This window comes from Struthio camelus, chromosome 4 (genome assembly GCF_040807025.1).
Source record: "Struthio camelus isolate bStrCam1 chromosome 4, bStrCam1.hap1, whole genome shotgun sequence".
NCBI lineage: Eukaryota > Metazoa > Chordata > Aves > Struthioniformes > Struthionidae > Struthio > Struthio camelus.
Window position 1 is genome coordinate 12,594,796 of NC_090945.1, and position 15,242 is coordinate 12,610,037.

The following is a 15,242-nucleotide window of genomic DNA, read 5'->3' on the forward strand; positions in this document are numbered from 1 at the left end:
GCAATTTTGCTGAACGGGGGGGCCACCATCCCAGTACTAGGCCTGACCTGGTGGGGATGGGGGAGAAGGTGCAAACTTGAAGTTGTTGTTGTTGTCCTCTTCCTGCAGCGAATTGCTTGCAACAAACCCAGCAAGCAGCTCATGGCCCAATTTTTGCAGGTGCCCTGACTGCAGCTATCTTACATATCAGCACATGCTTTAAGGAAGTTGTTACTTTGGAAAAGGCTGTAGGGTAAAACCCAATTTTTATTGCCCTCACAAAGAAATAACAGCTGGTTTCAGAGAGGTATAAGCTGAACTACCAGCCTCGCAGTGGCTCGTGACCCTTCCTGCTAGCATGAGGAAGGAGCTGGGCACGTTTGCGTGAGCCTAGGCAGCCGCAAGTGAGCGGTCGCTGTGCTGGACCTCTCCTCTGGCCGAGGATGAGGGCAGTGCTCGAGTCATTTGTGGCCTTCAGGGCGCAGTGCTGCCCTCCAGGGCAGTGCTTCTCCGCAGGGTGAGTTGCCACCTTCAACAGACGCGCTGTGGAGGAGCGCTGAAGAGGCACACGTGTTCCACTTAGGGTTTTTTCCCCCCAAAGAAACAAGCAGCCAACCAGTTGTCCTGCATGCTCGAGGTAGACAAGCTGCTTGGCCAAAACATGTGCGCCGAGGCCAGCAGCTGCGTAGCGATGGGGTCTGCCCCAGGCGCCAGCTCGCCTGCCCTGACCCTCCTGCTTTCCCTCTGCTTTTCCCAGTGTTTCTGACGGGCAGTGACCGCATCCCCATCTATGGCATGTCAAGCCTGCGCATCGTCATCCAGTCCACTGCCAGCGACGAGCAGTACCTGCCCGTGGCTCACACCTGCTATAACCTCCTGGACCTGCCCAAGTACAGCAGCAAGGAGATCCTCAGCGCCCGGCTCATTCAAGCCATCGATCACTACGAGGGCTTTAGCTTAGCTTGACCGGTAGGGAAGAGGCACAGACACTTGGGTACGGAGGAAGAAGATAGTGGGTTTGGCTTTATTTTTGTAAGGGAATGGATGAGAACATTTTGGGGGAAAAATATAATTAATAGTAATAATAGATACAGATGATGCAGAGTCTCAGCCTGATGCTGTCAGCATTTTCTGGGACTTCAGCAGGGAGAGACTCTTGCTTTGAATTTTTTCTAATCCACTGAGCGAAATCAGTTCAGTGGCATTTTTTGTTGTTTCCCCTCTCACCTCACACCGCTGCCCTCCCAGCAACTCCTTGTAGTTTGCTTTTACTGCCCCTGCACACACAGACTTACCTCTCCTTTTAGTCCAGTTTAAATATGTTGATGTTCTTTGCATTTTAGGTTACGGTGGAAATTCAGGATGAGGTAGTGATCTTATTGAAAAGCTGTGAATTTCCCCACCCTTTTTTCTTCCCTTTTTAATGCAAGCTGGTTCTTGCTTGCTTTGAATGGATATGTCCCCTCTGCCCCTTAGGCTGTGGCAGATGGGTACTGGGCTGGGATGTCATTTCTGACCTCCCAGTACAGTATGTTTGTTATGGTACGTGCTCTGCCTTCTTGCACCAGGCTGTCTCACGGTGAGTACAGTGGTTTGGGGGTTGACTTGTTTTTCTTCCTTTGTCTCAAATTTTGTTCCCAAGCAATATCTTCTTAAAAAAGCCTCAGACTCCTCTGGAGCGGGGGTTGTGTCCAGGCTTTTGGAAGAACAAACCGTACCTATAATAATGGGTTTCTTAAATTGCTTCTCTCTTGTATTGTGTTTCTATGTTGGTAAGTCTACAAGATAGACAGGGTGGGCTTGACTGGGTCCTGTTTTTCCATCTGAACAGACGTGCTGTTCCCATACAAGGTGAGGTGTCTGCTTTTACTACTGCCGGCCTTTTTCCAGAAGTTGTGTGTGTGTGCGTGTGTGTGTGTGTGTGTGCGTGTGTGCATGCATGTTTGCCAGCTCTCCAATCTCATGAGGTCAGAGAAGAAGAAATGAGCATGAAACCTGCATTCAACATATTAACCTTCTCTTTGGAGGTTGGTTTTATTTTTGCAGTTGGGATTATTTTATTTTCTGGGGTTTAAGGTGTTTGAGGGGAGCCCTTTCACTTGTCAGCTCTTTTGCCCAGTAAGTGCTCGGGGCCCCTAAAGGACAATCTGTGTGAATTAGATTGGAAACGTACATTAAGAGTTAAGTAGGCAAAAGCATGAACTAAATATATCCTGTAAGACTGGAGAGCCTTTATCCTCTTTACCCCAATCCCCCCCCCCCCATTAAATGAAGTTTGAATGATCCCCCATTTTTCAAGTCTTGGTGTAAATCTTATTTTAATCCTATGGTGGTTTTTGGAATGGACTTGTTATTAGGACATACGGTATTTATGCACCACGTTCAATATATGATATTGAACTTTGCACCTCGTAACAAAAGGTTTTCGGCTTCTGGGTTTTTTTTTAAGATAAGCTAGTGGCTACACTGAGAGCCCTTCAGCCTCTTTCTAACACAGCATTAAAGGCAAATATACGATTATATCAAATGTTTATTTTCTATGTGTGTGTACATAGTTCAGTATTATGCAATAAATTTGATGTCTGATTCGGACGGAACAACTGCCTTTGTGTCGGAGGCAAAGGAGGGGCTGAACTGAGGTTTGAGCAGCTCCAGGTGCTGGGTTTGGCTCCTCTGCCTCCCTGGCTGGTCCCCAGCACGCTGCAGTGAAGCTGCGCCAAGGGCTCCGCACGCTCCGCTGGCGCCCTGCCTGGGACCCGTCTGCCTGGTGCTGCTGCCCCCGGGTTAGGGCTGTCGCGCTGGTTGCCGCCCTGGGGGTCCTGTGCGCACCCAGGGTCACCGGAGCTGTTTACTCATTGATGGACGGCGCGTCGTTTACCAGCAGTCCGGCGCCGATGCCTGCGGGAGTGCCACCAGCCACCGCCCTGGGCACTTGCAAAAGCGTGTGTGCGTGTGTGTGTGAGCGTGTGGAGCCGCCAGGCAGTTTTGAACACAGACCCGGCAGCCAGCGCCAGGCCAAAACCGGCCTTTCGGCCAGGGCAGGTCGCCCTGATCGCTTGGGGAAACCCGAGAGACCCATCCCGAAGTGGTGGGGGACGGGGCGGTCGGCACCCTCTTGGCAGGTTGTGTGAACTGCAGCATGGGGATCCAAAAAAAAAAAAAGGCAGTAAGTTAGCCTGGTGGTGAGCGCCCAGGTCAGCATCACAGTGGGACAGCGTTAACTTATATATCTGCTTCTGTTTCCTTTAGCAGTGCTTGTAAATACATAGTATTGAGATATGGTTAATAAGGAGGCAATATGTACGTATATATATCTTCTTGCTTATATGTGTTTTCAATTCGTAATTTGTAATTCATGTTATTTATAATATAGCATATATTATATTTATAACATACAAACATAGTCAATAGCTAGATTGTATTAAAATGTGTATTTAAAACGTTTGTGTTATGTAAACAAGATTGGAAATGAGAAGTGAACTGGAAGTAACTTTGCTCAAAGGATGCTGGGAAAAACAGCAGCCACTGAAACGATGAGCTTGGTGGCACTGCTTAAGTGCCAGACACGGTCAAGAGGTTTCAGTCAGAAAGCTGATTTCAAACCAAAGCAGACCGAACCCCTCCCCCCCCCCCCCCGGCCTCCATCCCCAAACTGGAAAATTAAGTTTGGAGAAGGGGGCTGCTTTTTGGGGTTCCCTAGCTGGGGTGCCAGTTGCCCCGGTGTGCCTGATACTTTGGGGGAGCCCGAGGCAAACACGTGCCATCGCCGGCAGTGCAGCAGCAGCAGCTCAGGAAATGGCAGATACCCAAAACTGTAAGAAAAGAAAAAAATCTGCCCGTGCCTTTTTGAGCTCATTAGGGCCAGGATTTCCCATCCAGGCTTTTCCATTTGGAGCTGCAAAGCCACAATTTGACCCAGCTGTGATCCTGGCTCACGTGGGGTAACTTTATCTTGTGCTTGCATTGGTTTTTTTTGGTTTTCCCCTTACTGCTGTTTTGTTCTATGCTAACGTGACCTTTGCCCACAGCCTGGCCCTGCTAGTGCATAACATGGGCTACTAAAGCAACCAGTAAAGCACCTTGATCGTCCGCGCGTTGGGGGGCGAGGGGGTTGCCCCATGGGGCCTTTCAGGGTCTGAGACCACCTCGTGGCTTTGGGGAGTGAGGCTGCCATAGGGCTGGCATGTACATGCCAGGGGGACAGAGGTGCCGCTGGCCGCCACTTCGGGTGCACGTGGAGGGGACGGGGGGAACGTGAGCCTGGGGGGCAGGAGCTGGCTAGGGCCCATGGGTGACGTCTGGCTGGGGCAGCTATGGGGCAGGGTGGTCCTGGGTGTGTATGGGAGGGGGAGGGGAGAGGATATTAAAAATACACACATGATATGTACATACACATAGCTATATATAATATGTGCAATATATATATGTATGTATGTGTGTATTTAGATTATATATACTATACACCTGTGTGTATGCATACACATATACACAATGCATGTGTGTGAGAACACATACACAAGTACAAGTGTATATGTGCATACCTATATATAACATATACCCCCCAAATATATGCACACTTGTATTTTAGATGCCCATGTATTTGGTGTAGGTGTGGGTGGGTGGGGGTGTGTGTGTGTGTATTTATGCACACTTCACTATGTGTGTGTGTGAGGGTGCGCACACATGCACGCACCCACAATGTGTATATGTGTGTGTGTCTCTCTCTCTCACTACACATGTATGCATTGTGTAACTGGTATAAGTACATATAGTGTCTTTATATATATAGATATGTATAAAAGTTTACGTACATTTTGTGTGTGTGTGGTTTTAGCGTGTGTGTGGTGTGTATTGTCTATATATAAATAGAAATGTGTGCAGCTATATATGTATCTGCAGCTACACATGCACATGCAGATACATATGGTATATTTACTATAACTTTAGGTAAGTATATGTAAATATGTATTATGTGCATGTTCATACACTGTATAAATACATATAGCTAGCTGTGTAGTGTGTGTATAAAATATATGCTATCAGTATGGGTATGTGCATATATAGAGAGAGAGCAAGCACACGTGTGTGTGTTCACACAACTATATAGTGTATAACTATATATATGTGCATGTAGGTATGTATGTATGAAGAAACATACACCTGTATGTATTCTATATATAAATAGATATGGGATTATATATTGATATGTGTATGTACTTATATTGTGTGTGTGTGTGTGTGTGTGTGTGTGCACATGTAGACATGTGCATTGTATATATAAAATATATGTCTGTGGTATACTTTATATATAGTTATGTGTACATATATACTCTGTGTATATTACACACAGTACACATTATAGATGTGCACAGTGCATAGTGTGCTTAAGTGTGTGTGTATATACATACAATGTGTATGTTGTATAACTGGCCATATGCACACATGCGTAAGCATATACCAATGTGTATTGTGTGTATATATGTACACACACACACATAATATAAATATATATGGGGGATGTGTGTGTAAATATATGTTGTGAGTGTGTGGTTACATACAATGTATTTAGATACATGTGCATAACTCTTATAGCGGTATGTGTACATGTGTTTGTGTACACAGTGTCTTGTATATATGCACACATATATGTAGATATGTGCATGTTTGTATTGTATATATCATACACAGAGTATATATAGGTGTGTATATGTATGTGTGTAGTATGCATATACACAACACATGTGAACACACACATATGTACATACACATAGCTATATATGTGTTATATATACAACATATGTATCTACATACATATATGTCTATGTATGTATACCTATACACAGTACACACTACACACACACACACACACACGCATGCTGCATATTGTGTGTGTTTGTGTATATATCTATGCATCTATATTGCATATATACAATACAGATATAGGCAGATATGTTATGTTATACATGTGCATACATATAGTATGTTTTTAACACTGTAGTCTGTATAAATATTCATGTGCATGCACACGTATATGCAGCTAGACATGTGAATGATATAATATAAATATAGATGGTAGACACATAGGCATGTGTGCGCAAATATATGTTTGGGGGGGTCACCCATAATGTATGTAGTTACATGTGCATGTTTTATATAGATATGTGCATATATGTTTGTATGTGTGTGTACATATACGCATGCGCACAGTGTCTTGTGTTTATGTGCCCATATATATGTAGATATGTGCCATGTTTGTATTGTATATGTAATTGAAATATATATGATCGCTAGGTATGCATATGTACAGAGAGCAAGAGAGAGAAGGTGAGCTTATACACATTTTTGTGAACACAAATATATACATACACATGCCTGTATATATTTTATCCTTCTCTTTCTCTCTCATAAATGTTATATCCAATACACACCTGTACATATATATGTCTGTGTGTATTTATACACAGTACACACTATAAATATATATGCACACTGCATATTGTGTGTGTGTGTGTGTACACACACCCAGTGTGTCTTGTGTATAAATATATATGCACTATATAAAAAATATGTAGATACATGCACATTTATATCTCTCATATAAATATATATGATATATAGGTACGTGCATGTGCATGTGCACATAGTGTGTGTGTAGTACACACAATACATGTTTGGGTAAACACACACAAATATGTATGTAGCTACATACACGTTCCTCTATATATCCTATTATATGTGCAATACATAGATCTACATGCATATATGTGTGTATCCCTATAGACAATACACACTATATGTGTGCACACTGCATGGTGTGTGTAGGTGTATATATGCACGTGTGCGCACACACACACACACACTGCATATAGAGATGTGTGTGCATATATGTGTATATACATATAGTGTGCCTTTTTAACATGTATTCTGTATATTCATATGCACACACGTATGCAGACATATCTGTATTGTATGTATGATATAAATATATGTGGTAGATACATAGGTATGTGTTTGCAAATATGTGGGGGGGCATACAATGTATGTAGATCCATGTGCATGTTTTATATGTACATACACCTATATTTTATATATGTATTTGTACATAGTGTCTTAAGTATATTTGCACATATATCTTCATACATATACGAGCACAATGCACGTGCATAAGTGTATATATGTACACACATATAGTACACAAACATATATAGTATATGTATATGTATGCATATAGTGTTACTTTTAAGTGTATGCTGTTATATTGTTAATTCTGTATAAACATTCCTACGCACATGTGCATGCAGATAGACATGCATATTGTATATATTATATATAGTAGCTACATAGCTATGTGTATGCAAATGTTTTGTGTGTGTATATATACACACATACACACTTCTGTATAAGTATGCGCTTATATGTATAGCTGTGTGCCATGTTTGTACTGTATAGATGATATATAGGTATGTGCATGTATATATAGGGTGTACTTAGATAAAATAAACATTTGTGTGACTATGCACACACAAAATATATATGTATACACACATACCTATATACACACACACACACGCACGCAATATGTGCATCTATGTACATGTGTGTACTTATACATAATACAAACTATATATGTGTATAACCACAGTGTATATTGTTCATATGCATATACATAGACACATGCATTTTATATGTTACATAGGTATATATTATATATAGGTATGTGTATGTAGTTATCTTTTGCATGTTTGTGTCTATTGTGTATAAATGCACACATATAGCTATGTGTGTTTAATATATGGTACATATTCTTTATAGGTGCAGGAATGTAAATATGTGGTGTGTGTGTTCACACACTGTACACAAACAGGTAGATACACGTGTACATACAAAATATATTTATTATATAGCGGTGTGTATATGTGTGTATATATATATTATGTGTGTGTTCACACACATCTGTAGTATGTATTGTGTCTAAGCATATATGCACATATATGTAGGTACTTATATAATATACAATACACAAATGTGTAGGTATGTATTTTATGTGCTCACATGCATAGTGTCTTGTGTCTAAGTGCATGTATAAACATGCACATATGTATGTAGATGTATATGTGCATTGTAGATATAGTACAAATATATCTAGCTATATGTATGTACATATATACTGTGTGTATCTACTTAATGTGTGCATGCCTGTTTGTTTTGTTTAAGCACATACCCACGTAGGTATGTAGCTACATAGAGGCGCACTCCTCCAGCAGCTGCCAGGAGTGGCGCTGCTGCTGCTGCTCCCAGCGGGGCGTCCACGTCCCTGGTTTTCTTCGTCGTCCCCAGGCAGGCTGAAGGGAACCCTGTTTTCTGGTCTGGGCAACGCATGAAAAACAGTCACTGGTTTCTTAAACTAACGGGCTCAATTATCAGGAGCTCCAGTAGCTCAGGACTGTACGTGACAGATGTCAACTTGAAGTAACGTGGTGTTTATCCCACGGGTGGGTCAAACCTCAACTCTACTTGTTCTCCTTTCGATGACACCAAAGCCAAGCGTGGGAGCCAGTTCAGAGCTGCTGCCCAGCTGCCTTCTTCCTGAGCTGAGCAAACAGGAGTGTCACACGTTTGACAAAAACTGCCACCAGAGAGAGACCTGCAGTCAAAATAATTTTATTTTCTTGTTTTTTATACAAAATACAGTCATGTACGAAAATGTACACATAACGTTTGTCAATCCATCTACATTAAAAAAGACACCATATATTCAAATTAAATTTGCTTACATAAATCATGTAAACATAGACCCAAGCCCGTATTTGCTAAGGTTTCAATAGTTGTTGAATGCACTGGTTGCATGACAGCAATGTAGTTGCTTTCATACAGCAAATGAAATCAGCAAAGGTGATTTTTTTTTTTTTAATTTTTTTAAAACCAGCCAGGCACAAAAACACTCTGGTACTGCCTTCTAAATGCCAACCAAATCAAGTGTACTATATACAGAGTCATTGTGTAAATATATAGCTTGCTGTATGTACATACCCACATAACAGAAGATGGTTCACGAATGCATGCAGCTGTCCAGGGAGAGGCACACGCTCCAGCACGTATTAAACACCCAGTGAATATACAGGTTGGACAGACTTGAATGCCCCCTAAAAAGCTGGAGCTGTAGATCCACTTGTCTCTACGAGCTCAAGAGATTTTTGCAGGTTTTCCATGAGTCTTTTTAGCCTCAGACATCAAGAAACACAGAAGTGGAGGTGGCTGTTAGGTTTTTACAGTTGGAATCCCAGAGCAAATTTGTGTTGCTCACACCCCAAGCACAGAGGCCTCAGGCACTGCAGGTTGTGATGGTCAAAGCCAAAAATTCAGCTGCATTAAAAAGCCTTTCCACCTTCTAATACCGCATAGAGTAAGGCAGCTGCCCCCTTGCCCGTAAAGAGGAACAGCGCAAGAGCACAAGTCCTGCTCTGGGCAGTGATGTTACATTGCTATGGAAGGCTTATACTAAAACAGAAATAGGTTGAAATGCATTTTTTTAAAAATAAAGATTATATCTGATCCAGCCTAATACATTTGTGCAGATCATCTATTATTTAGCTTTTTTTTTTTTTTTAAAGAAGTGAGGGTATGAGAATTCCATATTGCCCATTTTAGGGATTGGCGTGGCATTAAAAAGACTAGGAAAATAAATGCAAAATGCCTTTAGACTCCTTGAATGCAAAATGCCTTTAGACTCCTTGAGAACACAACCCTCAATGCGCAGGCAGGTATTGAAAATAAAAGCATATCTAATCAGTCAGCACCAAATCCCATCCTCTGCATTGCCCACCAAAAGACTCATGGATTGTTTAAATGTTTGCAACATGAATCCTTTGCAAAAGCAGATCTCCTCTGCTCTCGAATCCTCAAAGATTGTATTTACCAGAACGTCGTCATATTTAACGTTAACAGATCCCACCCTCTTCTAAGAGGGGACCGCAGAGGCAGCAAATACGAACAGCAGCTCCTCTCCAGAACAGTAAGAGTGGGATTTGGGTGATTCAGGAGGAGGGAGGGATTTGTCTGTCCCCGTACAAGTGAATTTTGCAGTGAGACCCATCCCTGAAAATGCACAACAAAGGGCTTTTGAGGAGCAGCTCCCTGACAAGTGCTGGTACATACACAAGTACGCATCTCATACCCCGGGGCCTCCTCCAGCTGGAGCCAGCAGGGAGATGGCTACAACTCTAGCAGCAACAGCGCCAGGCTCCAGCACGGTCCAAGCACGTGAATCACTGGACTGTTCCCCACAGGCAAATGAACAAAATCACTTCCAAACATACAGCTATGAACTGGAGCTGTTGAGCCCACGCAGGCATGCAGCAGGCACATGTCCCAAGTTTTGCTCTGGTTCTCTTGATGCTCCTGGTTCTAACAGCAGTTTTTGTAACAAATATTAAGAATATTTGTTCCAGTAACTCCAGTTTGAATATTCAAACCAGTAATCTCTGCCAAAACAGGAGGCCTTTGTAAGTTTATCTACTGTGATAAGGGTGTTTTTGCCCTTCAGGAATATGTCAATATCCAGAGAAAGGAAGAAGTGATCCATTGCTTCCACTGAGTGATGCCTCATTACAGAGTGTCAATGAATGTATCACTATTATAATTTCCAAATGCAAAGTTAAGCTCCCCATCTGCAAATGAACAAGCAAACTCCCGTCTTATGCCTTGGCTTAGAGAAACAGTCCTGGACCCAAATTCCTTCCCCCAACAGTCAAAAACCCTTGAATCCCTTCCCCAAGAGATGGGGAACGTGAACAAGTACAGCCCTGCACCCTGCACACCAAGCCCTAGCTGGTCTCTTGTGTGAGAAAGCCCAGGCTGCCCACACGGCCTTGGACAGCTGCACTTCTGCACGTTTAACAATACCCTTTGTAGCAACGGCGACAGCGCAGCCGCTCTGGGGAGAGCCCCGCTAACCAGCCACCGCCACGTTAACCTGGCGCCGGCCCAGAGCGGATGCGGCCCCACAGACAGGGCGAGCTGTGCCTCAGGACACTGGACAAAGTCTCAGACCACAAACTGGCTCCCGGCTCAGCTCCTTTCCAGCGCCGTGAATCACCATGTTGCAAACATCGCCTCTAAAGAAGACTCTGGCAATTTCTCTGGCTGGAGGCCGTCTGGCAGCACTTACCATCTGAAGCTGGCATATACCAGTAATAACAACTGATGTCTTGGCAGAATGATTAGGAGATAGATGCTTTAATTACACTACCTTTAACATAAACATCCATTATTTGACTGTTGGAGTAAACAGAATAAAAGCAAATGCAACCTGTGAGAATGTCAAGTTTTTCCCCAACTCTTGCCATCTTATTTTGTCCACACCCAGTTCATCGTCATCATTAAAAAAAAAAAAACACAACCATTTATTACACCAGCACATTGTAATAAACATGCGTGTCTGAAATAGCCCCAACTCCGTGGAAGCCAGTGACCCAACAGACCGTAGTGCTGTCCTACAGCAGACAGTATGTTCTAGTGACATGGAAACAGGTTGTCTTATACTATAACAGCTTATTTATATCACATAAAGTAGATTTTTGTACAGTACTTCACACCTTATAAAAAACACACACTGTCTTGTATTTAACATGTTCTCCAGTCAAAACGTAATTGAAGTTGGCATGTACACTCTAAAGCCTACAGGTGAAATCACACAGGAAAACTGAAATTGTAAAACAAAAGATACAGCTGTTGCTTGGATTGATTTAGAGGAGCGTGGTGGGGCAATCATCATTTGCTGTTATTTTGTGATTAGCAGGAAATCGCATTGACTGATTTTGCAAATCATTTGTGGGAGATACAAAGACACCATTATATTTTAGTGCTTAGTCTTCAGTCTTTTAGTCTTTGAGCCCGCATCCTGTGCAGCCCTCATCCTCCCTTGTCCCAGGAAAAGGGGAGTCACAGTATCTTAAACCCAGGACAGCTAGTTGAGGAGCACATGCCTTTTTTCCAGGACTGGCATTTCAAAATTCCTTCCTGGCAGTCTCCTCTGTGACTAGGCAGGTGATACATTTTTTCCATGGGGGAAGACTGTTTTAAAGAACAGTTTTAACAAGAGAGATGGCTAAGCGTGTTTTTTTTTTTAAATGTACAATTTCAGATAATAGGTTTTGTTACTTTTAGCTTTCAAACTTCAAAAATATAAACTCTCTAAAGTGCATAATTGTACTTACATTTCATATAAACTATCTGAAGTTCTAGTAATATGCCATGTAAACAGCGGTAACTAAGCATCCAGAAAATGCTACAATCTCACCAGTTTAAAAATAAAGCGGACTGTTCACTACACATCATTTATCAAGATTTGTCAGGGGCAAACCCCACATTTATCAGTACACAGTGCAAACAGGCTTTTTAAAAATAAGCAGAAAAAACATACTCCTGGGAAATCTTGGCCCACTGGAAAACATATGACTAGGAAGAAAAGGAAAGAACTGCTGCTCTCGTCCTATATAAAGCTGTCTAGGCCCAGATTCAGCAAAGCGCTCCAGATTTAGGCCCTCCTTATTCAACCAAAACCCAAATGCAGATCAACTTGAGGCGTGTGCTCACCACATACACTTTGAAGCACTTTGCTGAACTGGGCCTGAGCAATGCAAAACTGAACCAGCAGTAATGACTTTTTGGTAACCCAACATCCTTTCTCGTCTCATGCTTCTACTCATAGAGTAACACAGCAGCCACGTTGGCTCAGCAGTTAAACCTGAAACAGCTAAGTGAGCTGACCACGGACTCTGAACAGAAATAAGACCAGGCTGAAGGACAAAGGCACAGCTCTGATTTCCTGCATTGTCCTGCATTCAGGAAGGCATTTGCCCTAGCCAGGCTTCCTTTCCAATCAATCAGTCATCTTCCAAAGCAGTTTCCCACATTTGTGAGCCCAGCTATAACCTCCAAGGATCAGATTTGCAGAGGCATCTCCCAAGAAATGGAAACTCAGCATCTCTGCAAAGCCAAGCCCTAGGTCAGCACACAAGTCCTCCAGACTCTTTGGAAATACGAAATTCAGCCTTCAATGATCTTGTATACAAGGGGCAATTCTGCAATCAGCAGAAAACAACACAGAAAGTCCTCCTCCTAAGCGCTTTGACTGCTGTCACTAACAAATGCACATCACTGTCTTACCCATTCAGACCATTAATGGGCACATGTAAGAGCAAATGAAAAAGGCTGCCTTTTGAAATGTTTATGGAGTCCTAAGAGACCAAAACACCCTCAGCATCAGTTTTTGCAAGAATTAACATAGTACAGCAAGTGGAGGAAAACGATTCTAAGTAGCGCATTTGAAATAGAAGTATTTGTGGGCCTGCTTGCCCAAAAAAGGAAGCGGGGGGGAGAAGTTCTGGGAGCTCACCTCTTAGCTCCTGCAGTGTGACATATGCAAGGCCTGGCTGTAGCTGGCACTGCATTTGATCGCAGCTGTCCTGCTTCAGTGCATTAGCTCACCAGGGGATCGCCACAAAAGACAGTACGCACAGAAACGCTCCCCGCGACACCATGATTGAGCCCCACTCCTGGGAGTTGCGTTTCTTGCCCTAATTCCCAGCCCTGGCTCTGGGCAGTGTGACTTTGTGCATGCAAGCCTCCAGAGCGCAAGACAGAGCCCAGATGGCCCAGCAGACCTGGGAGCGCTCAGTTACTTCACACATTTTTGAACTCACTACCTTTTTACTCCTTCACACAACAACTGTCTGACATGAGGACCTGAATCAAGTGTTCATAGCTTTCCCAAGACTTTGTTTTCTGAAGGTCCTAAACAAATCCGAAAATAGCTAATAGCCAAATTCTGCACCTGACACACTGACCCCTCCACAGGCAGAACGTGGTTCTCAGCTTCCAGTTCTCTGCAGTATCCTCTGCTCTCATCTATTAATATAAGCCAAAACCGCTGGGGAGAGAAGACCCTCCTCTGATTCCCACAGTCACAATGCCAGGGCTGCAATCCACAGTCTGACTGACTGCATACATAAAAGAACAAAATTTAGGCTGGCAAATATGTGTGACATGCACATGGGCTGTTCAGCTCAGGATCTTATGTCAGCATCAGATAATGAAGCACACGTACTAATGGAGTGTGTCTTCCAGATGCTTGACCCAGAGATATAATTAAGCAGCTACCAAAATCCCAGGGGATTTTGACTTGCAGCTGTTAAAACTTCTTTGTTTTGCCCTATTTAAGCCTGGGCAAGACTGTAACTCAAGCCAGCCTGGGCTCTGACCAGGATAGTCTTCCAGCATTTATACAGGGCAACAGCAGAGGCTGGATTCCATCCAAACGGTCAGGTCAAAAGTCTGAGCAAACCTTTACTGTAGCTATGAGAGAACAGTCTTGGTGCTATCTGACCTGTGCCTTCACATTAGATCAGTCAGGGCACTTGCTTGGTAAACTAAAGTGGAAGCTATTTGATGATTTAATCACTATTCATCCTATTTTGCCTCTTGCTATGATATCCTGGAGTGAAGAAAAAAAAAAAAAAAAAAAGAGCAAGTCTGGCTTCGATAGTCTAAATATTACAGGACCTGTAAGCAAACCAAAACAGAAGGATCCCTTCAGTGTAGTTGCTGAGCGCAGCATCACCTCTCCTACACTGGCAAACTCCACTTTGGGCATCTGGCCTGCAGACAGAGAGGACAATAGCAAGTCCCAAGAGTGATGGAAAGCCACCCTTCCTCCCCCTCCCACCTCTGGGAATGGCCTTTCAGTTCCCAGGGAGCTCCTCAGCTTCCCCAGCCAGGCTCCTGCTGCATTTGCTTCATGCATTCATCTGTTTGGTGCTGTCTCTTTTCAGTTTACTGGCAAAAAAAATCCCCTTCTTTACATGATCTTGGAGCTAATATCTCTTTTACTGATCAGGACCTCCAGCAGCCTCAGCTTGGCCTTAACCTGCTTGTATTCATTGTATTCTTCTGCCATAGGAGCGCGGTCTTCTTTCTGCACGTTCCTAGCGGGAGAGAAAGCAGGCCATGAGGCTTCCTGTACCAGTACAACTCCCATCAACTGCCTCCCTCCCTCTGCCTCCACCAACAACACTGGGAGACAGCCCTACAAAACAGCTCCCCTTCCTCCACTCCCCAACATGGGACAAAATCAAAGTATTTTTATATTTTGAGAGGAGGGAAAAAAAAAAAAGAGGGGCACACAAGCTACTCCAGTGAAATGTAGGATACTTGCATATTGAGGCTGAACACAATCTCACAGTTTCAAAAGCAAAATCTTACTT

General features: G+C 43.2%; 2 protein-coding genes across 27 annotated transcripts in view; one reads left to right on the forward strand and one right to left on the reverse strand.

Moving 5' to 3' along the window:
- The window catches only part of HERC3 (HECT and RLD domain containing E3 ubiquitin protein ligase 3), a 61,874-nt gene extending 50,496 nt beyond the window's left edge, over window positions 1–11,378 (forward strand). For all 14 annotated transcript variants that reach the window (XR_011140830.1, XR_011140829.1, XM_068941532.1 and 11 more), the window contains one exon: window positions 737–11,378. Coding sequence is in view for 12 of the 14 variants with exons in the window: in XM_068941532.1 (XP_068797633.1) it covers window positions 737–945 (209 nt within the window). In the remaining 2 variants the exon portion in view is untranslated. The remainder of the gene's footprint in view (window positions 1–736) is intronic.
- The window catches only part of FAM13A (family with sequence similarity 13 member A), a 178,847-nt gene continuing 173,167 nt past the window's right edge, over window positions 9,563–15,242 (reverse strand). For all 13 annotated transcript variants that reach the window (XM_068941542.1, XM_068941543.1, XM_068941544.1 and 10 more), the window contains one exon: window positions 9,563–14,963. In XM_068941542.1, coding sequence (XP_068797643.1) covers window positions 14,837–14,963 — 127 coding nt within the window. In that variant the 3' untranslated portion in view covers window positions 9,563–14,836. The remainder of the gene's footprint in view (window positions 14,964–15,242) is intronic.